Source organism: Fusarium phalaenopsidis, assembly GCF_050370095.1.
Source record: "Fusarium phalaenopsidis strain FUZ10S chromosome Unknown contig_32304, whole genome shotgun sequence".
Lineage (NCBI taxonomy): Eukaryota > Fungi > Ascomycota > Sordariomycetes > Hypocreales > Nectriaceae > Fusarium > Fusarium phalaenopsidis.
In genome coordinates, this window is record NW_028145404.1 from 4,260,818 (window position 1) to 4,283,413 (window position 22,596).

At 52.8% G+C, this 22,596-nt stretch overlaps 8 protein-coding genes across 8 annotated transcripts; 4 read left to right on the forward strand and 4 right to left on the reverse strand.

Annotated features, from left to right (window-relative positions):
- Positions 1-2,266: 2,266 nt before the first annotated feature.
- On the reverse strand, positions 2,267-3,399 carry LRP88_10569 (uncharacterized protein; the record flags this gene model as incomplete). Its single annotated transcript, XM_083247025.1, has 3 exons — positions 2,267-3,026; positions 3,079-3,225; positions 3,293-3,399. The coding sequence occupies 3 exons, from the start codon at positions 3,397-3,399 to the stop codon at positions 2,267-2,269; spliced, it is 1,014 nt and encodes a 337-aa protein (XP_083098138.1).
- A 2,756-nt stretch (positions 3,400-6,155) lies between these two features.
- On the reverse strand, positions 6,156-6,822 carry LRP88_10570 (inheritance of peroxisomes protein 1-domain-containing protein; the record flags this gene model as incomplete). Its single annotated transcript, XM_083247026.1, has 3 exons — positions 6,156-6,220; positions 6,268-6,513; positions 6,567-6,822. 3 exons carry the CDS (start codon positions 6,820-6,822, stop codon positions 6,156-6,158), a joined length of 567 nt encoding a protein of 188 aa, XP_083098139.1.
- A 1,348-nt stretch (positions 6,823-8,170) lies between these two features.
- LRP88_10571 (uncharacterized protein) lies at positions 8,171-9,463 on the forward strand (the record flags this gene model as incomplete). Its single annotated transcript, XM_083247027.1, has 4 exons — positions 8,171-8,333; positions 8,385-8,467; positions 8,520-8,692; positions 8,743-9,463. 4 exons carry the CDS (start codon positions 8,171-8,173, stop codon positions 9,461-9,463), a joined length of 1,140 nt encoding a protein of 379 aa, XP_083098140.1.
- A 462-nt stretch (positions 9,464-9,925) lies between these two features.
- Positions 9,926-11,132, reverse strand: LRP88_10572 (ubiquitin-specific protease OTU1; the record flags this gene model as incomplete). Its single annotated transcript, XM_083247028.1, has 3 exons — positions 9,926-10,402; positions 10,454-10,677; positions 10,772-11,132. The coding sequence occupies 3 exons, from the start codon at positions 11,130-11,132 to the stop codon at positions 9,926-9,928; spliced, it is 1,062 nt and encodes a 353-aa protein (XP_083098141.1).
- Positions 11,133-11,833: 701 nt separating this feature from the next.
- LRP88_10573 (uncharacterized protein) lies at positions 11,834-15,032 on the forward strand (the record flags this gene model as incomplete). The annotated part of the gene is made up of 5 exons (XM_083247029.1): positions 11,834-12,093; positions 12,150-12,252; positions 12,314-13,169; positions 13,233-13,795; positions 14,055-15,032. The coding sequence occupies 5 exons, from the start codon at positions 11,834-11,836 to the stop codon at positions 15,030-15,032; spliced, it is 2,760 nt and encodes a 919-aa protein (XP_083098142.1).
- Positions 15,033-15,755: 723 nt separating this feature from the next.
- LRP88_10574 (mitochondrial carrier domain-containing protein) lies at positions 15,756-16,739 on the reverse strand (the record flags this gene model as incomplete). Its single annotated transcript, XM_083247030.1, has 1 exon — positions 15,756-16,739. The coding sequence occupies one exon, from the start codon at positions 16,737-16,739 to the stop codon at positions 15,756-15,758; it is 984 nt and encodes a 327-aa protein (XP_083098143.1).
- Positions 16,740-17,601: 862 nt separating this feature from the next.
- LRP88_10575 (DNA-dependent ATPase RAD54) lies at positions 17,602-20,073 on the forward strand (the record flags this gene model as incomplete). The annotated part of the gene is made up of 2 exons (XM_083247031.1): positions 17,602-17,612; positions 17,667-20,073. 2 exons carry the CDS (start codon positions 17,602-17,604, stop codon positions 20,071-20,073), a joined length of 2,418 nt encoding a protein of 805 aa, XP_083098144.1.
- A 918-nt stretch (positions 20,074-20,991) lies between these two features.
- On the forward strand, positions 20,992-22,253 carry LRP88_10576 (protein-lysine N-methyltransferase; the record flags this gene model as incomplete). Its single annotated transcript, XM_083247032.1, has 5 exons — positions 20,992-21,210; positions 21,475-21,591; positions 21,681-21,795; positions 21,852-21,923; positions 22,036-22,253. The coding sequence occupies 5 exons, from the start codon at positions 20,992-20,994 to the stop codon at positions 22,251-22,253; spliced, it is 741 nt and encodes a 246-aa protein (XP_083098145.1).
- Positions 22,254-22,596: the final 343 nt, after the last annotated feature.

Sequence of the window (22,596 nt, forward strand, 5' to 3'; positions counted from 1 at the left end):
TGTTGGATAGAGAAGGGAGGAAGAAGGTCTTCAACAAGACCTAGACCAGAACGGTTGGCGATGAAGAGCGTTAATTTCGGGAGTGAACTGGTCGTGTCGACAGGAATGTCCAGTGAGGGGGCGAGGCGTTGTGGGTATCAATGAGCCAAGAGATAAAGAAAGGACAAAGGAATACGTTGGAGTCTCAACAAAATAGGTGGAACGTGGGGTATTTGAGATGATCGGATAGAAGAGAGGGAGAAGGATAAGAGAACGACAAGAGTCGTTGACAGGGTGGTGAGATGAAGTTATGCAGCTGGCTGTTGCTCCAGGACTGAGGCTTAGAGTTGTTCTCCGCCTCAAGTAGTGGGTGGTCGCGCTCGCGTGCCCAAACAAGCCGAGGCAGGTCAATAAGGTTATTACACCGAGAGAATGGATGAGGGCGAGAGACGGGGCGAAGCCCTGCTCAAGTATGGCCAAGTGTGTTTTGATGTGGAATGGATGGCGAGGAACATCTAGCCTCCAGCCCGACATGGAGACCAGAGTCGGTCGGAGGAAACGACCCAATCCCTGCTTTGCCACCTGACCTCGCAAAAGCTGAGAGATGGTCTGTCTGTCGGCGCCCACGGCTGGTCACAGCATGATACAGCACCGCACCAGCACCAGCTCTGCACATGCCTGGCGGGGGGACTTTTGGGAGTCCCCTGTTTCGGCGGAGCCTGTTAGAGGAGACCTGAAGGAGCTAGGGATCCCACGAGCAGGGGAGGGCGAGGATCTGCCCTTGGCGTTTTGTGGTGGCACAGTGTCGTGCTGAAAATGACGTCCCTTGAAAGGATTGATCAATCAATAACGAGTGAATATTCCAATAGCTCCCCGCTTTGACTCAGACGAGCGCAGGACAGCAAGCCCACCTGAGTGTTGGGGAGATTTACACGAGAGCAGCAGTCGAGGCTTGTGGCGAAGACAGAGAGGCTTGCCTTTCTCAGCTGAGGTTGCACAGCTGTGTTTGGCTGCGTGATGAGCGAAGACCCGACGGTAATTGGCAGATCCCCCTCTCACTCGCCCCAGGGTGCAAGGGCCCCCCGCCACGGATGCGCTAGAGATGATCGAGGCTCGTAGTGTGGCCGCAGGCTGTGGCGAAGGCCTCCCCGGACAGGGAGCCGCCTTTCTAACTGTGTTATTTTTGGCCGAGGTGAGATTAACGAGTGAGTGCGAGCGTGGCGGAGGCAGTCGATGTTGAATTAATATGGGCTTTCTGACAGTAAGAAGGAATGAGGAAGAATAAGCCTGGGCCAGCAGGTGCGTGGTGCTCACAAGAGCATGGCCGTCCGCCGCATTCATTCTAGAATTGTTTCCCCGGGCCCTCGTCCGGTTGACCGCCCCATATGTAGCCACCCTTGATGAAACATTGTTTGTGATTATGAGACGAATAGTCGCGCGGTAGCAGACGCATAACAAGCAGATTTAAGCACTGGCTTGCAGATTCACCTAGCTTATTGCTTAGACCGACTGGGGGCGAAGGCTCCGATTCCCTGCCATCGGCCCTCATGCTGCCCCCTTTGGAGGATCAGGGATGTGTCTCGTGTATAGCTGCAACCTGGCCATGGCCATTCCTACTCGCAAGATCTCGCGTCTGATTTGTCCGATTACCCGGAGCTTTCATGGCGGTTTTGTTTGGTGCGTCCTGCAATCTGCATTAGCATTAGACTCATTTGCTCGAACATAAACACATGATGAACCCGCCCGTATATTGAGCCTATCTTGATCTTTTGCTAATTCTCGTCTTTCCTTCCAAGTTCCATGGCTGAGTTGAGCAAAGGAGGCACAAGCTGGTCTCGCTATAAATGTGTCTCACGTCAGGGACCTAGGCAGATAGGCACTCCTCTGTGCGCAGGATCCGACCAGTTCGGGGACCAAAAAGCATGACTACCTATTCTTAGTGCGCCGCAGTCTGTCATCTATAATGATGTTGGGGCTATGAATGCACCCTAGGCTGGTGGTATGGATCTCGCACGTGGATTTCTCGGAAATTGGGCAGGGGACGGCCGACTTCAGGTACTTATTCAGCCTCGCTTGCCAAATCATCAAGGGGTTACATGCCATTGACCGCAAGGGAAACTTGCAGACTGCTTGTAGAGCCCATGATTCGTTCTATATACGACAATAAAAAGGGTATTCGCAAACTTACAGTAAACAGCAACTCCCCAGAACAAGCATCCTTCTTCACCCCCCTATCCAACTCCCCCAGTCTGACAACACTTGCATCCCGCAGCCGCCACAACTCCTTCTAGACAGTCTCAACATCTGACTTGGTTCTACCACTGTCCCTCGTCGTCGTATCATCGCTCGTCTCCCAGAACCTCTCCGTCGTCCTACCCTTGCCGGTCGTCAGCCCAATGATGTCGAATGGGTCAATCAGCGTCTGCCAAAATGGCCTGGGATCCTTGAACCCGGGCCCTTCCACCTCAGTAACTCCATCTGGGGCAAGGTAGATTTTGTTGCTTTTGGGGAGATATCGTCGTGGGTGCCGCACATTGAACATGACGGTGTTGATCAGCATCACAGCTGCCTCGAACACGTAGAAGAACCACTCGTATCGGACAACGGGGTTTATTGTCGAGGGGTCAAAGCCAGGGCCGTATCGGAGCTCTGCCACGCTGAAGTACTCGATAATACGGTAGATGGTTCGTGCCAGGATCAACGTTGTGCTTATGTAGAGCGTGATGAGCGAACTTTGGAGCCGGTCGTTTCTCACGCCATTTGAGATACATCGGTGGTGAAATACTGTCGCTAGAACGACGAAAAGCACCAAGACGATGACTTGCAAAAGCAGGGAGGCCTTGATGAGCGCGTGGCCCGTTTCGATCGCCTTGTCAGACAATGACTGGTTGGCCGAATAAGAAGCACCCCATCCATTAAGACTTTCAATGATTGCAGAAACGAAGCCAAAGGTCGTCAGGACTCGTCCAGGGTGAATCGGTGAATGGTAGGGAACGTAGTACAAGATGCGGCCAAGGATGTGGTAGTTCTGCAGCTCCAAGAGCGGTCTGTTTCACATATCAGTCTTCGTGAACATCATAAGCACCATGGGTGGCGTACGGGGCAGCGTATGTGATACAAATGCTGGCGATGAAGATGTTGAGGTTGTCATAGTGGAACGCTCCATACTCGCGGAGGGCAAAGCCGGCTGTGAAGAGGAGGCAACAAAAGGAGAACAGAGGTGTCAATATCCAACACTTATAATGGCTATCGCATAGTCAGAATCACATAATTCGATGCTTCAATCATTCAGTAGCATGGTAGGACCACTTACGAAGACTGCCATGCATGGACACATCCTGAAGCGCAGAAAGCGATGCAGAAGAAGATAGTCGCGCCCTTGTTGGGGGCGTAGAACCAGTAGCTTCCATCCACTAACAGAAATAATGTTAGTCACTCAAGAATAGACGGCCCAAATAGAGTAAACTTGCCGTATTTTCCGTCAGACATGATGTCAATCTAGTGTGGCACTGAACTCGAGTCCAAGTTACAGAGAACTCCGCCAGGATTCCTGGAGTGTTACTCAACACAATAATGATGAAGCCAAGACTGACCGTTCTGCCCTGCCAACCGAAGGGAACTCGACATGACTATATAGCCAGCCATGATCAGAGAATTAACCCTCAAATCAACCCCAATATCAAGTCCCAACTCGCAGTATCATCCCCAATTCAGCCCTTCTTCAGCCCTGTGACACTGGTGGCCAATCGCGTTGGATGCGAGGAATACGGTCTCCAGGTGGGTGGGTCTAGGCAGATCAGGCACAAGTACCGCATCAAACCCAGACATGTACTTTCACGTATCTCTTAGCTGTAGGAGTACTTGATCCCCTGAGATCCTATACTTGGTTCGTGACTCTCGTTTTCCCCGTATCCCTCGCATTGCCCGAACAATGAGCCTCCCAAATTGTTGATCCGACGATGGACGCCAAACGGGCCACTCAGAACCCGTTTCCTTTTGATCACGGTCAATACGATGCACGTTCGGGACCAGTCGGCAAGCCTTAGCCGTTATTTCTTGGGCTTGGCTGTTCAAAAGAGTTTGGTCTGCAATTCGCAGCATGGCATCACGACTACAGAAAGAATATAGATATGTCTCAATCGTCTCTCACCATATCCTCAGTTACTCATGTGCATTAAATTGCTAATGTTCTGTTATCATGCCTAGATTCCATGAAAATGAGAGAAAGAGAGCGTCAAGTTGAAACTCCATCCATATATCTCAAGCGCATCATTCAACGCCGGCTAATTCCGTTCCGTATCCCCCACCAAACATCCATCTCTAGAATTACAGGTCCTGTGCACGGCTGGGGCATCCAGTCCGTCCATATACATAGTACAGTTGTCATTAAAATCCTCCTCTGGATTACCACTCATGGTTCATGTCGCCCAAGTCAACTTGTTGCTCAGTCCACCCCCCAGCTTCGGCTGTCGTCTGAGGATTCAGGTCGCTCGGCCGCTGCCTCCTTTGCCGCTGCCTCCTCCTTATCATGGCTGTACATGGCGTGGCTACTATGGCGTCGGTGCCCATGATGTCCATGATGCCCATGGTGTCCATGGTGATCGTGGTGGGAGCCAATGTGTGGCTCATCGTCGCTCCAGTCGCTAAAGTCCCCTTCCGAATAGTCCCATTGAACGGGTATCTGCTCTCCGTCGTCACCGTACCCGTACACCAGGCCCCTCCACTGGCCGGCAACGATTTTCGCCGCAACATTGAGCATGAGAGTGATAAGGTGGCTTGGGGGCCCAATTATCATTTCGCAAGTCTTGCTGATGATGGCCATGGGCAGGTTTTTCACAGTTTCCAATCTGCTTTTGTACGTCCTTCGTTCCGTGGTCGACACCGTGGGTGGTGTAAAGAGATTCACAGCTGAAGGCAGCGGAGATAGCGGGCGTCGCCTTACTGAGATGCTGCTTGTAGTGGCCCGGTGCCTCGCGGCCGGACGTTGAGAGTGGGATGGAGGTGTTGATTCACCATTAGCATCTCCAGGTAGTGCACCAATACTAGAGTCTTCGTCTGAGGCCGTTGGCGCGGAATGAGATGCAGCCAAAACATGGTCCTCCTCGTCTGAGTCCGACTCCCATGCACATGGCATTCCGGAGCTGCTTGCACTTTCTAAAGCTTTATCTGTCTCGAGAAGTGGGCTCAACAATGTGGTAGTCTTTTGCTCCTCCCTCTCCTCATGGATTTCCTCAACAGGAGAATCCGGCTGAGATGTTAGGGGAGATAGTGGTGCAGGAGCACTGGACGAATGCCAGGACTCAACACTGTGAAACGACTCCTCGCTGTCTCGGCGTCGATGTTGGGGTTCAACCTTGTCGTCCTTTTCGGCAATAGGTTGCTTGTTATCCTTATCCGAGCTGTCGGGATTGCGCGACGCAGCTTCTGGATGCTCAGGCTCTTTGCTTGAGGGGGTAACATTCTCAGATGGATAAGGTTTATTCATTGCCAACATCAAATGTGGTGGCAAGGTGACTGATCGCGACATTGTAAAGCCAGCGGTCCGTCGGAGTCGAGCCTTCATACGGCCTCCTCGATATCCTGACCCTTCATGAAGCTCATATACTGATGGTTCGTCCGAAACAGAGGTTGCAGAGAACTGCGGTGATCCACCGTCGGATGAGTTTGTGTAGGCCTCGCTAGAGAATGAGGGGCATCTGTCGACTCTCTTTGTGTCAACTTGGGGCCTCGGAATAGCGTCGATCATTTCGACATGCCTAGCCACGCTGATCGATGGTGACTCCGACAGTGTTCCTGACGAATTGGGCAGAAAGGGATCCGAAAAATCGAGTTCTGCCGGCCGTTCCAATACAGCGTCGAGTGGCTTAGGGCTGGCTCTTTCAGCCCGAGAGGACATCAGGGCAGGAGACGGAGATCGTTTGCGAAGTCGTGACTCCGATGTGTCCCCGGACATGGATGTATGCAAATCGTCGCTGGATTGTACACTATCGGTATGAGCCCTCGACCTCGACTTGGGCACTTGGAGTTGAGGATAAGAGGCTGCGCAGGATGCCGAGCTCGTAGGTCTTGATAAAGGACTTGTTGAAAAGTCGGGATAGTGCCTATTGCTTAGAGGTGTAGGTGTGGTCGCTCTCCCAACAAAAGAAGACCGCCGAGAGCCCACTGAAGACATTGAATCAAAAGCTGGGGTAACAGGCAGCGATCGTTGCACGGGCGTCCAAGGTCTCCTCGTGACCGGTGTCTGGGGGCGTTCTGGCAGATCGACCGTAAACGAACGTTTGAAGGGACATTCGGTCTTCTCGAACTGAAGGATCTTATCAAAAACTCCCTTCAGTGCCTCAGCTCGGGTCTGATCCTCGGGGTCCTGTACGGGGAGCTCTATCCTCCAGTAATTTGGTCGTCGAATCTGTAAGACGAATTTGCTATTCACTTCGTCGATGCACCAGCACTGGCTCTTGGGCAAAATGGGCTGTAGTGCAGAACCGCAGTTCAGGAAGGCGACGGATCCGGGGGCTCGGTAGATACGGAATGGACCTAAAAAACGAATTAGTACTGAATGTGAAGCCTTCGGAGAGCTATGGACTTACCAACAGCGATGGTTCTCTCCAGCTGTGAGGACCACGACAGGCTGCCTGGTTCGTCATCGGGACCTCCAGGGCTCCTCGAGAGAGCTCTGCCAGAGGCTGTAAAGGAAATGATTTTGGCATTGGGATGGTTATAGAGTGTTTCGACCAAGCTGTCTGAATCAGGAGAGCCAGCATTCATGGCCGCTCGTAAAGGAATCGGTGCGGTCGCAACTCGTCGAGGGGCCCGGTAGGGGCGAGGGTGCGTCGAATCATCCATGATGAAGGTGATGTGTAGTCGTCTTTGCAGTGGTGCATAGGAATCCTTGGCCTGGTTGCAGCTCAGGCATCTCGACGGGCCGGGTCGAAGCCGCCCCTCATAATTGCGTGACGTCGACGAAGGGGATCTAGATGATGGTCGTGTCAGGAGATTGTCGCGTCGTGAGGAGGTTGTCGTGTACTATCTCCCCTGACCGGCCAACGAGGGAGGATTTGCCAGACAACTGAAAAGGCAAGGAGGAGGGGGCAACGCCGGATACAGAAAGATTCCTCAACGCAGAGCGATGGGGCACTATGTTCATCGAACGACTTCGATGTCGCAAGGTGGCTAATATGAAACCCACCCTTCTTGTCCCTCTCAACGCAGGAACCGCGGGCGGGTGGACTGGGGGATCCTGGAGAAGCTAAAAAAGCACCTTAGTCATCTCCCTTGACATTCCAAGGCCCGCAGATCCCGCCTACCCGTGGCCCAATCCGGCTAGGGGGTTTACTCCTGGAAATGCTTGAGACCTTTGTGCACAGGCTCTGTTTGGCTGCCCAAGGCGAGGAGTTTTATTAGCCGCTAGGTTCACGGACTTTCTAACAAATCGTACGTTGAAACTGATGATAGATGAACTTATTGAAATGGTTCCATGTCGTTATTGTCAATGTATTGGACGGGATGCTAGACGCGGGAGTGACAAGAGCTTGCATAACCCGCTGCGAACACCACTTAGGCGCAGAATGCTGTCCAACCAGCGACGAGTGGGACACCAACCAGATGCGATCTTCATAAAATGGACGCGACTGGAAGTGAGAAGGGCCAGTCGAGTACTGTATGTGTCTAAGATCAGTAAGGCATCCCATTACCTATCAAGATCAAGCACTCAGAGCGATATCCGAAACCCATGTCTCTGGCGAATTTTAAACGCCTGTGTTCTTTCCCAAGCATTTCTCAGGAGCTCATCCCGCCACTGGTTATCAGCTTTCACATGCAACTCAGTGGATAGCTGAAGCTCCAGGGCCAACCAATCTGCAGCAAGCAAGCTGCCTCTGAACACTTACGTCACCTTGTGGTCTCACACATCCACGTCACAGCATTCCAAGCGGTTCCGACATCTCACACGCAACTTGCCCCAGCTGTCCCTGAATATCTTTCCACAATCTATGACTTGCTTTGGAGCTTGAGACACTGTACGCCCTGGATCGCTTCGTTGAGATCCCCTGTTCTTCTACCATCGGAGGCAAGCCCCCGCCTTCTGACACTTTGACATCGTGCCACTTTGAGCTACCATAAGCTCTACCGAAGCAGGGTCGTGTGTCAGGCTGGATAGCTTCGTTCCGAGACCAGCCCTATTCTCCCAACCAAAATGTCGTCTTCCGATAAGATACAGGTGGATAAAGATAAGCTGAAAGAGAAGTTGGAGGAGAAGTTCGACTTGTCCCACTTTGACTTCAATGCCATAATTCGGGGAGCTCAATTGACCTTGGTGGGAGGCAAGTATACATCGCCGGAGATCTGGCTCTTCCACAGTTGGTCAAGCTAACTCCATGCCACAGCCCATCGAGCACTTCAGAACCCAGCACTCTTCACCACCGATCACTATCGTCAAGCTGCCATAGCTGTCGTCGCAGGTCTCGCAATTCGGCTCGTCATCGCTATTCCGGTATGCTAACACCTCAACGGACTCAGAAGCTTCGCAGGGCTAACATGGTCAGATAATTGGTATCAAAGTGTTGATATGGTTCATCTCGCTCTTCATATCCCTTGATGCCGTGACGTGGGATGACAAGCTTGTTGGCGGCCTCGACTTTGTTGCTGAATATGTCCTTCAAGTCCCCTTCTTTCTCATGGCCCTCATGCGCTATGTAGTGCCCACTCTCGATAACCTGTAAGCTTGACCTGGTCGATGTTGTCTGAACACTTACCAACCCGTCACAGCTTCATGCAGTCGCTACAGTGGGTGGATATGACCTATGTCCGCAAGCACAAGAACGATAACCCTTCTGAGCTTCGAGACATGTACTATCCCAATCTCAAGGGGTATAGGGCATCTGATGGAAGCACACACTCAGAGAGCACAGCTCAAGCTGTTTCGATGTTTCTCTATCGATTTCTCCGCAAGGGCGGGATCTCCCTCGCCGTCTTCGCCCTTTCATATGCCCCTATCATTGGTCGCTTCGTGCTGCCCGCTGCCAGTTTCTACACCTTCAACAACGCAGTCGGTTTGGGCCCGGCATCTGTCATCTTCGGCACAGGCATCTTCCTGCCTCGAAAGTACCTCGTTATTTTCCTCCAGAGCTACTTCTCGTCGAGAAGTCTGATGCGAGAGCTGCTTGAGCCCTATTTTGCCCGAGTTCACTTCACCAAAGAACAGAAGCGAAACTGGTTCCGCAGCCGTGAAGGAGTTCTTTTCGGCTTTGGGTTCGGCTTCTACGTTCTGGTCAAGATCCCCCTGGTTGGTGTGCTTGTCTATGGCATCGCTGAGGCCTCAACAGCCTACTTGATCACCAAGATTACCGATCCTCCACCTCCTGCCCCGCAGATGAAGGAGTACGCCGAAAGTCAACAGAACTGGACAAACAAGCATGAGTTCCTCAATTTGTCACTCGCCAACATCGATTCGGTTCCCGGGCGGGAGCTCCCCGGGAAGACCAACTGAGTCGCTTTCCAGTTGGTGGGCATGGACAAGTCATGCAGCAACTTGACATCAGCATCATGAACCGGAGGTTTCATCAATCCAGGTCTTCGGCGCAGTATCATCGGGAGTCAGTCAAAGGTTAGGGAACTGCATGGGCATTGGGACTGAGAGGTTCTTTGAAGCTGCCGACTGGGCCCCTTCCGGGGTGTACTACAACAGGGGCAGCTGATCAGGCACTGTCAGGGCTAAGCAACCACCCAGCCACCATGTATGTACAATATGTACAATAGAATTAGGAAGAATAAAGTCCTTGGTGCGCAATCAAGGTCGTACCAAGGGAACAGATATTCAATTTGGCGATTCGGCATGTAACTAAGCATTTCTTGAATCCTCACGCTAGAGTGTATGCTATGAACGTGTGTCGGATGGCTAAGTTAATCATATTACCCATATATATACTCCGTTCAACTATATCCACCCAATTCACCAGTCTGGAATAATAGAAAAGCGCTCGTGGGCTGTGTCTACGGTGTGCTCCCTCATCGCCCTATCCCCCTGTCCTATAAAGTGACACCCGAACGTGTCACACTTGCGAAGCACATTGTCACCCTCGTCCTGGATCTCACTCAAGTCAACGTGACCTGTCAATTCCGCATGCTTCCGACCCTCGAGCTGACCACTGCCTATCCAATCACACCCTGGGACGTCGCATTTGAGGATCAATCCCTCTGTGTCAGTGTAGTAGTGAGCTGCGTTGAGCTTCTTCACCAGCTTATGGGCCCGCTCAAGCACCTCATCATCGTCTGTGGGCCAGACTGTCCTATCCATCTCTGGGGGAAGCGATGGGGCATCGTGGGGGTATTCTGAGTAGCTGAAAGCGACCCTGTCATAGTGTATACCGGAGTATACCAGGATACAGCGATCCCTCTTCTCCTCACCAAAGTTGATGAGATTTTGGGCCTTGAGAACAGTCAGAGCTATCCGTAGAGCAAGCAACCAGGGAGTACGAACCTGGACATCAAATGTACAAATTTGAATGTCAAAAATGGAAGACAAGATGCTCAGCTCAATGCCTCCGCCCCAGCGGTCAGGGTCCTGGATGCTGCGGCAATATTGGCTTGGTGAACTGCCCAGCACAGCCTCCGAGTAGTCTTCCGGGTGCTGCACGATGTAATCTGCCATCATCCTCCTCAGTTGCTGTGCAGGGATCTGCTTTGGCAAGGCGCCACCAAAGGCTGTGAACAGACAGCTATTGTCGCTAGGCATGACTCGAAGCACTACTTCCTGTCAGAGATTATGTCAGAGCGATGGCAGTGTCGCAATACTCACGCAATGTGCCTTCACGTTCTGGCCATGGTACGTTAACATCCTCTGGGCTCTCGTTCTTTTTGGCTGTCCGCGATGTCGTGGTGCGTTGTTGGGCAGCAGCCGTCTGAGCTGGTACTTCGGGAGCAGGTGGCGCCTCTTCAGGAACGATGGTGAGGGTTTCTCCATGAAGGCCAAGAGATCGAGCATTCTGATCACCCTGACTGGGCTCAAGAGTTTTCATTGCCATAGGCGGGCCATATTTGATGCTGAAGCTGGCGATGCCGGATTTGGCCCGCAGTTCATCAAAGACGGCCTGAACTGTTGCATCATCAGACATCTCCAGAATACCGGTACCGGCAGGGCCCTTGTAGCGAGCTCGCATGATTCAACGAGTCTTCGGGAGGCAGTCAACAGAGAAAACACCAAAATTTAGAGGCGCAAAAGTTCGTTCTCGATCAGTACAGAAGATGGGCAGGTAGGTATGGAGTTCAAAAGGCGGACAACGATGAGGGAGGGGCACAGAGAGAGCCAGCGCAGGAGCGTCGAAGGCAAGGAATTTGGGGGAATCTCTGAGAAGCTGAGCCTCACGAGGGCAAGTGAATAGTATTCAAAAACACGCTCTGAAAGGCCTATACTAATTTTATCAGCAGTCAACAACTGTCAAATTCTTCAAAGAAGCTATTTTCGAACCCAGCTACAAAGAAAAGTGAATTAATCAATCCTTGGCGACAAGTTGGTACGGCCGTGTTGGTGAACGGAGCGCATCCCGGTACTGTGCGAATAATGTCATATTGGAACCCGTCGCACGATACATACGTACCATCTAGCCACCTTTATACTAGCCCCGAAGCGCGCAAGGGCGAACGCGCTCTTGCACCTCCAAGGTCCCAACTGCATGTCAAAGGTCCAAGTACGTACCTTCCCAATCAAGCACCATCAGCTTTCGCGAAATTTGGCATTGCTGCTTCTCGATCATACTCTCCCGGCAATTGCGCCTTTTGCCATATCCCACGACAATCGCGAATCGCGACTCAAACCCATCCACGCGTTGCGACTGCGCCCGAGCGGCCCCAGAACCTCGCCATGTCGACTCGGAGGGCGAACGCGCCCGAGGTGCGCGAATCGATCGAGGCAAAGACAGCCAATGAAGATGTCGAGATGAAGGATGGCCCGGATGCCGACGTGGATGCCGAAGGCGATCCTGATGTTGACATGGACGCTGAGGGCGATGAGGATGCCGAGGGTGAGGAGGATGCTGAGGGCGAGCTGGACCAGCAAGGGCGTCCTGATTTGTATCGCTTGATTCACAATCTCGCGACCTACCTCTGTAGTGTTGAGGAGAAGTATGTCTCCCGTCCCACGCCTCAAGGCGTATATACTAACAAACATCGGTGCAAAGTGGCGAACCACTTGCCGGCGGTTTCCAGCGCATTCCCAATCGACGAGTCCTGCCTGATTACTTCGAGATCATATCAGAGCCTGTCGCCTTCAGTACTGTTCGAGTAAGTTATGGACACCAGGCTATTATTTAGGGTTGCGACAGTGTTGTTGACACGAGGGTAGGGAAAAACTCAAAAGAAGCAGTACAACTCCTTCGCCGAATTTGTCAAGGATGTTGCGCAAATCTGCCACAATGCTCAGGTGTACAACCGTCCTTCCGCTCCCATTTTCGGCGCTGCCGTTCGATTGAGGGAGGTGTTTGTTGAAGAACTCAAAAAGCTAGTCGACAAAGGGCATATCACTGCGGATGACGCGAAATTGCCAGATCTAGGCGAGCTACCACCTGCAGAGGAATCTCCGCCAGCTGAAGATGACGAAGAGGAGGATGAAGAAGATGAGGAGGACGAGGAAGAAGAGGAAGAGGAAGATGACGATGATGATGATGACTCAGACGACGAAGGCGGACGACACTGGGGTCGAAGACGACGTACCTCTGGCCGGAGAGATCGAGACGTGGACAAGGATGATGATGCACACAAGCGACGAGGACGACCCCCAAGTGTGCTGACCCCAACTGAGGCGCGGATCTCGTCGCTTCTCAAGGGTCTAAGAAAGCCAAGAGATGATGACGGCAACCTCCTCATTCTTGCTTTCGAGAAGCTACCTGACAAGGCCGCTGTCCCTGACTACTACCAGACAATCGGCAACCCTATTGCACTCGACAACATCAAGAAGAAGGCGAAGCGGAAGAAGTACCAAAGCGTCGACCACGTCATGCAAGATATCGAGCTCATGTTCGAAAATGCCAAGCGTTATAACGAGGACGAAAGCGAAGTATATCAAGCCGCCGTGGAGCTCCAGAAGCAGGCTCGTTTCCTTGCTGAGCAGGAGAAGGCCAAGCCTGACGATGACTTCCGGGATGAGGACGGCAAACTACCTTTGGCGGAGATTGTGTACAATGATCAGTCATGGAAAGTTGGTACGTATACGAGGGAAACGGGGTTGCTCACTCCTCGTCTCGTGAACAAAGCTAATATTGAAGCAGGTGACTGGGTTCACATCCGAAACCCCAACGACTTGGCCAAACCTACCGTGGCTCAGATCTACCGCACATGGCAAGATCGCGCTGGTCAAAGGTGGATCAATGCCTGCTGGTACTACCGACCAGAGCAAACAGTGCATCGGTTCGAGAAGCATTTCTTTGAACATGAGGTTGTCAAGACGGGCCAGTACCGAGACCATCAAATCGAAGAAGTCCTCGACCGCTGCTTTGTCATGTTTGTGACACGCTTCAACAAAGGTCGTCCTCGAGGGTTCCCTCTTGACAAGGAGATATACGTGTGCGAGTCGCGTTACAACGAGGAAAAGTTCCGATTTAACAAGATCAAGACGTGGGCCAGCTGCGTGCCAGATGAAGTGCGCGACAAGGACTACGAAATGGACCTGTATGATGTCGCTCGACGGATGAAGAAGATACCCAGCCCTATCAAGCACCTGTTGCGTGAGGATGCAAAGGAAACTGATGAGCTGCCCAAGCCCACATGGGGAAGCCCCAACGCTCCCCCAATTGTGGGAGCTGTGCATCGCCGGCCACGAGAACTTAATGTGAGTGAAGAAGTCCATAACCTCTCTACCTTGATGTGCTGCCAGTGTCATGGTGGTGCGTGGTCCGTTTGTTCGTTGGCGACCACAAGATCCGTTATCAGCAATCAGCCATGCACAATCCCTGCCCTTCTTCCCCATCCGTGACCGTTTGGGTCTCAACGCCTGATTCACGAACAATTTTTGTGCCTCAGGTTCCCATATCATTGTTGTTCTTCCACCGTTTTTGCTGCACCAGACTGACATAAACCCTGTCTCATAGGAGTCGCCGCCTCCGGAACCCACCCCTCCGCCGCAGCCCATGTCGGCCGTTCCACTCCCCGACGTCAGCCTTGATGCCGGTCGGCGCGCATCAATGCTCTCGGTACCTGGAAGCATGCCCGCGGATCCCTCCGTGAGACACCCCTCTATGCCATATCCTGGAGGACCATCTCCCTCGCCTGTTCAGTACAACGCCCATATGACGCCTCACTTCCAGCCCGTCACGCCAGGAGCGCCGCCTCCGCAGGTTCATCAGACTCCCGTGCCTATTCCCCATCCTCCTCACCTTGGTCCTCCCCAGCCCCAAGTAGCGGTGCGCCCTGTGCAATATCAGCACCAACCTCAGCACCCACAGGCCGGCTATGCCCAAGGCTTTACCCCGAATTATGCGCACGCGATGCCTGTTATGCATCAGCAGACGCCGATGGGTAACCAAATGGCCCAGGCATACAACCAAGTCCAAGTCCTGCCCGTTGCGCGCACCCCCATGGCACCCAACCCAGGTGCACCTATGCAGGCTGGTAACGTATACAACCCGCCACGACCACCAGAGGTGTACACTCTACCCGACAACATCAACGAGGCTCTCCCAGAAGAGCTCCGACGGAACTTCCAGCACGACAGCAATGGTCGTGTCCTGTTCTTTACTGCTCCCCCACTTGAGCGCTCTCATAAGGGCATCTCACACGAGAGCGCCGGTCTAGGACATAGTGCCAAGTATCTTGCTGGACGCAAAGAGTGGCTGGCAGACAGAGAGAAGAAGCGGAAGGAGCGCGACGAGAAGAACTCAAACTCATCTTTGAAGCGAGTCGAGACCGATGGCACAGCTGTACGCGAAACCAAGGAGGAGATTGCAGCCCAGGCTAGCGATGCTATGGCTAAGTGGCTCCAGCAATATGACGAGGATACCCAACGCTGGAACAAGGAAACTGGTCTCGGAGGGTGGCGTGAGGTTGCTGGAGAAAAGGGCACTGCCTAGGAAGGGATGTGAGAGATAAGCCGCTCTCAAAAGGAGGTATCTTGAGCCGGGAAAGGGGGGATTGGGTTAATGGCGCCTGGATTATCGTACGAAAGATCACTGATGGCGTAGAATAAGGTTGATAGGCTGGACGTCAGGAGTTAAGAATGCTGTATTTCATCTCGCCAAGTTTGTAAGCATCCGAAGCTGATTATACTTGTGAGGTTTGGGCCGCGCAGCTAACGGCCGATCTCGTTCCAGTCTTGTCCCGCTGTACTGGCTTATTCCGTCAAGTTCAATTGCAGGAAAAGTTACACCAAAAATCATTTGCAGCCCATGTCAAACACTTGTACTTTTTGCAAATTTTAAGGGGGTTATGTTCCATCTATCTGGTTCGGTAGTGTTCCTCTTGTTTGAATACCTAGACATCCGATGGCATGTTGAATGACCTTGCTTCCCACGCCTTATGGCCTTGAAGGGTCTTGCGCAAGCCCGGTTGATTTCAACACCTGCTAGAGGGGGTTTCCTTGGGGTTTTGTACTGGGTTGTGCCCAAGGTGTTGCGATTGTCAAGGAGAATCGAGAGAGTATGGTTTCATCGCAGCGGTCGTAGTTGATAGTGGATCGCCGTAAACCCATCACAAACTCCCCGATGTCTCACCCGTCCCTCTTCAGATCTTCTCCCGCATGATCCTGATAGGTTGAGGAGAAAGTCCTTGCTCTGAACCTCAGCAGATGTATCAGCTCATGTCTGAGCCAACTCAACCTGCATGCTGTCTGAGACAGATTGTTTTCGGCCGTGTCCCAGCTCATACATGACCCATTCATAGACCGCCCACTGAACGGCATTGACCATGAAGGCACGCACGCTGCAGACAGTCAATCCTCGGAAGAACACCCGGGTGCCTTCTTCCCTGTATGCTTGTTGCGCAATCTGAAGTGCGCCAGTCCTGCTGGGCCGCGAGACACCATTTGGTTGAAGGAGGGGAGATGTTTCTGCTTGTTGAACCCAAGGCTGAGCCTGGACTCGAGTTTTGATGACATCGAGAGGAAAGATGCTAGCCCAAGTCGCGACACCAGCTAATCCTCCACACAAAAGAACTTTGGCAGCCTCGTGCTGAAACGAAGACTCCTCTCCTGGTTCGGTGGCAAGCCAACGAGTACTTAGTTCGTAGGACCAGAAGTAGAAGCCATAACCAATACTATCACGGAGTGCCGTCACAACGCCGCCAAAGTAGAGGCCACGAATGCCCTCGTTCCGCCAGATCTGTTTCGTGATGGCCCAGCTCGACAGGGGTGGGGAAGCAAGCTGTGCTCGACACTTGATGAGCTCAGTAGGAGTGCTGACAACCCAAGTTGCGAGACCTCCCACGGCGCCAGCAATCCATGTATTCCAGAGGTTTCCCGAAGTCGAAAAGGCATTGTTCAATGCCGCCTCGGTGCGGTTATAAGAGACAAAGAGAAGAGCATTCAGGGCGCCATACCCAAGGATTGGCGCAGCGGTACCGGTGACCAGAGAAGCGGAGTTTCCAAAGTAGCGAGCATATGGCGAGGGGCCTTGGCTAATTGCGCGAGCTGCTGCTGTTGTTCCAAGGACCGGGTTGGGAGGCGTGTTTGAGACTGGGGTGTTGTGTTGCGCCTGAAGTCGTACTTTGATCACATCAAGCGGGTTTCCAATAATAATTCCAACAGCGCCGCTCAGATAGCCAGCCCAGAAGTCAGCCGACATAGTGACACTATTTCTCACGACTGCGATTGCCGGAGTAGCTGATCAGATCGCCTCGAGACGTTGCGCTGGGCGATGGTGATGGTGCTCAGCACGCCGACGTAGACGATGCCCCAGGCCAAACCTAGTATCGCCAGTGGACGCCGATTCGCTGTGGCATGAAGATCAATTCGGCGGTATCGGGTCAAGTACTGCCAATGGGCGAAATGTCCAGCAACTGTCGCGGTCACAATTCCAGTGCGACGCTCAGCAATGGCGACTTGGAGAGGGGTCGGTCCAGCGGTTCGATGCTCGGCAAAGCCATCCCCACCGCTGGCCGATCGGCTTTGATCGGAGGCTGAGAGATTGACGCTGGAGGATGTGTTAGTGGTTCTGAGGTTGGAGAAAGTCATTGAAAGCAGCAAGATTGGCGTATTTGGACGTACCCAGACGGCGCAACAACGAAGGGGCTTTCAGACAGCATTTCCAACCGTGTTCAATGCACTCGAGAAGATGAGGAAAAACAAGGAGAAATTGAAGAGAAATTGCACGCCTTGCCACCGGCCCCATCGACAAACATAATAAACTTGCTTGGCTGCTCGCGCAAGGTTACCTAAGCTAGTGGAGGCCGGGCGCTATTCTCACTAACACCGCATGGCCCAGCGGAAGACCCTCGGCGGTCTCGGAGTCCTCGGGCGCGTACTACGTAGTGCGGAATTGTTGTTGGTGGCGTGGCACGTGACAGCGTGTCTGCCTGCTGTCGCGTCGAGTCACTGGTCGCGCCTCCCTCAGCTATTTACCCTTCCATGATCACGGCTGGTGACAAAGCAGCTTTCAATCCGCTTCAAACCTCTCCAAGGGCTTGTTCACAGCGAGAAGAGACGATATGACTGCTCCGTAAGTTGTCATCCCATTTCTCAACTCAGTACCAGGCGAATTGACACCCTCCAGGTCGCCTTCCGTGTCGACGCCGCTGGCTGGCAAGGACAAAACCATCGGCCGACGCATGCATACACCGCAATCTCTCGACCGACTTCACAAGCCATTCAAGTGCCCAGGAGTCGCCGGACGGGCTCCCGCGACCGACAGACCGGCGAGAAAGCGGAGAAAGGTCGACTATGCAGGTGCCGACGGCGAGACAGACAATGATAAGCCGTACTCGAACCAGGACCGCCTTGCGCTCGCTACTCGAGACGTCAACAGATTCCCCGTGTTTCAGGCCAAGGACAAGGGACTGGTTTTTCGCAAGGCATTCACAGTACCTCTCAAGAACAAGGACAGCACCGCATACAACCCCAATCGCGCCCCTCCTACCCTTGGTCTTCGACAGGGCGCCGTATTCATTGCCAAGCCCTTGCACGACCCCAGCGGCGAGTTTGCCATTGTTCTCTATGACCCGACCATCGATGATAAGCCCAAGGACACTCCCAAGGCAATCGAAGCGCCCAAGGCCGACGCCCCAGCTGAGAAGCTCGATGCGCCGCTCGTTCACAAGAGTTTGGCCGAAATCCTCGGCATCAAGAAGAAGGTAGACGGAGATCACCCTCGAGTTCCGGTGGTGATTGATCCCAAACTCGCCAAGATTCTTCGCCCACATCAAGTTGAAGGTGTCAAGTTCATGTATCGGTGCGTGACGGGCATGATTGACGAAAAGGCCAATGGCTGCATTATGGCAGACGAGATGGGTCTAGGCAAGACACTTCAGTGCATTTCCCTCATGTGGACATTGCTCAAGCAATCCCCAGAGGCTGGAAAGTCGACCATCCAGAAGGCCATTGTCGTTTGCCCTGCCAGTTTGGTCAAGAACTGGGCGAACGAGTTGGTGAAATGGCTGGGTGCTAACGCCATCCACCCTTTTGCGATCGACGGCAAGGCAAGCAAGGAAGAGCTCACTCGCCAGCTTCGGCAATGGGCCATCGCAAGCGGCCGATCTGTGACTCGCCCCGTCATCATTGTCTCTTACGAAACCCTGCGACTGAACGTGGAAGAACTCAAGCACACGAAGATTGGTTTGCTATTCTGCGACGAAGGTCATCGTCTCAAGAATGGTGACAGCAACACCTTCAATGCCCTCAACAGCCTCAACGTCACAAGACGAGTCATTCTCACTGGTACCCCTATCCAGAACGACCTTACTGAGTACTTCTCGCTCACAAGTTTCGCGAACCCCAATTTGCTTGGAACAAGACAAGAGTTCCGCAAGCGTTTCGAAATTCCCATTCTGCGAGGCCGAGATGCCGACGCTTCAGAGGCCGATCGCAAAAAGGGTGACGAGTGCACGGGGGAGCTGCTCAGTGTTGTGAACAAGTTCTTGATCCGCCGCACGAACGACATTCTCTCCAAGTACTTGCCCGTCAAGTATGAGCACGTCGTGTTCTGCAACCTGGCGCCCTTCCAATTCGACCTCTACAACTACTTTATCAAGAGTCCAGACATTCAGGCTCTCCTTCGAGGCAAGGGAAGTCAGCCGCTGAAGGCCATCAACATCTTGAAGAAGCTCTGCAACCACCCCGATCTGCTGAACCTCTCTGACGACTTGCCTGGTTCCGAGGGGTGTTGCCCTGAAGACTTCGTTCCAAAGGAGTCTCGCGGCCGAGATCGAGAAGTCAAGTCGTGGTACTCGGGCAAAATGGCCGTCTTGGATCGTATGCTGGCCCGTATTCGCCAGGATACGAACGACAAGATTGTGCTGATCAGCAACTACACCTCGACTCTGGATCTCTTTGAGCGGCTCTGCCGATCTCGGCAGTACGGTTGCCTTCGTCTTGATGGAACCATGAATGTCAACAAGCGTCAGAAGCTCGTTGATCGATTCAACGACCCCAACGGTGATGAGTTTGTCTTCTTGCTCAGCAGCAAGGCAGGTGGCTGTGGTATCAACCTCATCGGTGCCAACCGTCTCGTTCTATTTGATCCTGACTGGAATCCCGCAGCGGACCAGCAAGCTCTGGCGCGAGTGTGGCGTGACGGGCAGAAGAAGGACTGTTTCGTCTACCGCTTCATTGCCACGGGTACGATCGAGGAGAAGATCTTCCAGCGGCAGTCTCACAAGCAAAGTTTGTCTTCGTGCGTCGTGGACTCGGCAGAAGACGTCGAGCGTCATTTCTCCCTGGACAGTCTCCGCGAGCTCTTCCAGTACCGGCCCAACACCAAGAGTGACACTCACGAGACCTTCAAGTGCAGACGTTGCAAGCCGGATGGAAAGCAGTACATTAAGGCACCGGCAATGTTGTATGGTGATACCAGCACATGGAACCACTTTGTCAACGAGGGCCTGAAGCCTATTCAAGACTTGCTGCTAAGACAAGAGTGTGGGGAAGCCGAGGTATCGGCTGTTTTCCAGTACATATCTCATTAAGGTGTCTAGGCACATGTTTTTTCAAGATGTCACGGTTATGAAAGCATGCGAGGCGTTATCGAGGATTCGAGTGTCAGGGATTGCGATTTGCTTTATGGGAGTTGTGCTAGACAGGTAGATTTGCCTTGATGGAGTGGTTACTCTGGTCGACTGTTTCAGTCTCACAACAGATAGATATCAAACGGGAAACTTTCTTGCGCGTGAGCCAGCCAAGTTATGCCTTAACGTCTATTTTTCGTCGGGGCTTCTTTCGATACGTCCAATAATCAGCTCGATCACCAGTCGACAACGAATGGGTGGGTTCATCCCAATTGTTGCCCGGGTCCCCTATCTATCCAACTGTTGATACCCCTTGCACCTTTGATTATTGACAGGAATGGTACTGTCCTACCTATTGCCTGTAATTCACTTGATGTCTGTTCACCTTTTGCCTAGGGCCTTGATCCCTTCCTCTCACCTCGAAGACCGACTCCACTTCTGACCACCCCATGAGCAGAATTCCATCCCCCCAGTTGCCAGCAGGAAACCCTCTAGCTTAAAATACGTCAAAATTCTATTTCAACAGGTAAGAAAGAGGAACATGATTCGTGGTAGTCACTGTGAATACCTAGGTAGGTAGATGTCGTGGCCCAACCTAGCTACCCTAGAGACGCTGAGAACCTGGGCCTGTATGATGCCCCGCCATGCCCTCTTAGAAAAACCCCACCATCACTAAGATCACGCCTTCCAAAGCCGAATCTTTGAACCTCAGCCGCCCACGGAACGAAAGAGGAAATCTCTCGACGACAGATTCCCGATGTCTTTTGACGATGAAGAGCCCATGTGCGCCCCCAGTCCCAATAGCACATAAAGTCCCCAGCTTGCTGACTTGTAACCGTACTCTTTTGCAGAAGCCTCTCGAGTCACGCCCTGGCCGCGTTGGCCGAGTTCCACGCCGAAAAGGACGCCCACCGAAAGACGTTTGAGAAGCTCAAGACCGGGGCCGCCCCCAGAGCCGGAGCCGTGTCCGGGGTCGTCGGCCCCGGAGGAGACGACGATGTGGAAGAAGAAGAGGACAACACCCCGGACGAGGACCCGGATCAGCAGCAGCTGAGCATGGCGGCTTTTACAGAGGACTGGAACGAGTCGCAGTTTTGGGTACGTAAGAAGTTTGTCGATGAAGGATAAAACACCTGCATATAAAGCAACACAAGATCGTCAGCGTCCAGTGGTTTTTACCCCAGGTCGAGGCGGTGGAGATGGCATCGCAATCGGCATTCTGGGGTGTCCTGCCCATTAGGTTACCATTACGTACTGGCCCGCGGGACTCAGCTCTTGGCATCAGGACGCCCAACGTCCAAAGTTCATGATTATTATGAAACAGGTACAGCAAAATATACAGGCTAACATGGGGTTCGCTAGTTCCTTGACGATACGGCCTTTGTCCTGGCCGACCAGCTCCTCGACGGCGCATCCGCCAGTTCGACCATTGGCGTCCTATCGACGCCGAGTGTATTCGTCGCGCTCAAGAACCGCCTGGTAAGAAGATATTATCCTCTGCAGAAGTGACAAGGCGTACCTACATGGGGAGAGACGTGGTTGCTGACTCGTAACATTGCGTCGTGTAGAGACACTGGCCTGTCGAGGACAGACCGAAGCTGGTGTTATTCGAGCATGACCACCGGTTCAGCGTCTTTCCTGAGTTCGTCTTTTACGACTTTCAACGGCCTCTCCAACTCCCGGGTATGCACCTGTTCCTCGAATCGACGAGATCTAAGTGCTGACATGGCTTCAATCAGGTTCGCTCAAGGGTAGTATAGACAGCATCATCATCGATCCGCCCTTCTTCAGCAGCGACTGTCAAACAAAGTGTAAGTTAAATCCCATTCGCCACTATCCCAACCTCTAGTCTGCCACGTCAAAGTCTCCCTGGACAACGACTCCCTCATCATCCTCTCCTTTGCTGATATGACACTTCTACAGTTGCCCTCACCGCTCGCTGGTTGCTAAAGCCAGCTTCACCGCGCGTCATTGTCTGCACGGGTGAGAGAATGTCCTCTCTCGTCAGCAAGCTCTACCGGTCTCTCAAGGTCTACTCGACTACATTTGAGCCGGCTCACTCTGGTCTGAGCAACCACTACTATTGCTATGCCAACTTTGAGAGTTCCACATGGGACTGGCGGTCTGACGAGTCTGACTGAGCACAAGGCTGGGCCGTCACGTCTATGGGTTGTGAATCAAGCCTCGATTTTCATGAGTGTTACTTTGCACAATCGCCTACGTAGAATGGCAGATGCCACGAAATACCCCTGATTTGTTTGCCCAAACACGAGTCTTAAGAGCGTCATCTTTCACGGGAGAAATGTGGCTTTGACTAACCATAATTACTATGTTTTGCTGACTGCGATGCGGTTTGCATGTTAGCAGTCCATGAGTGATCAAAGCAGAGTCGTCGGCAATATTGAAAGCAAAATACACCGGGCAACATGCATCATATCGTGGGCCCCTTGCGGGAATTGCTAAATTGAATCTTTACGCCGAGCA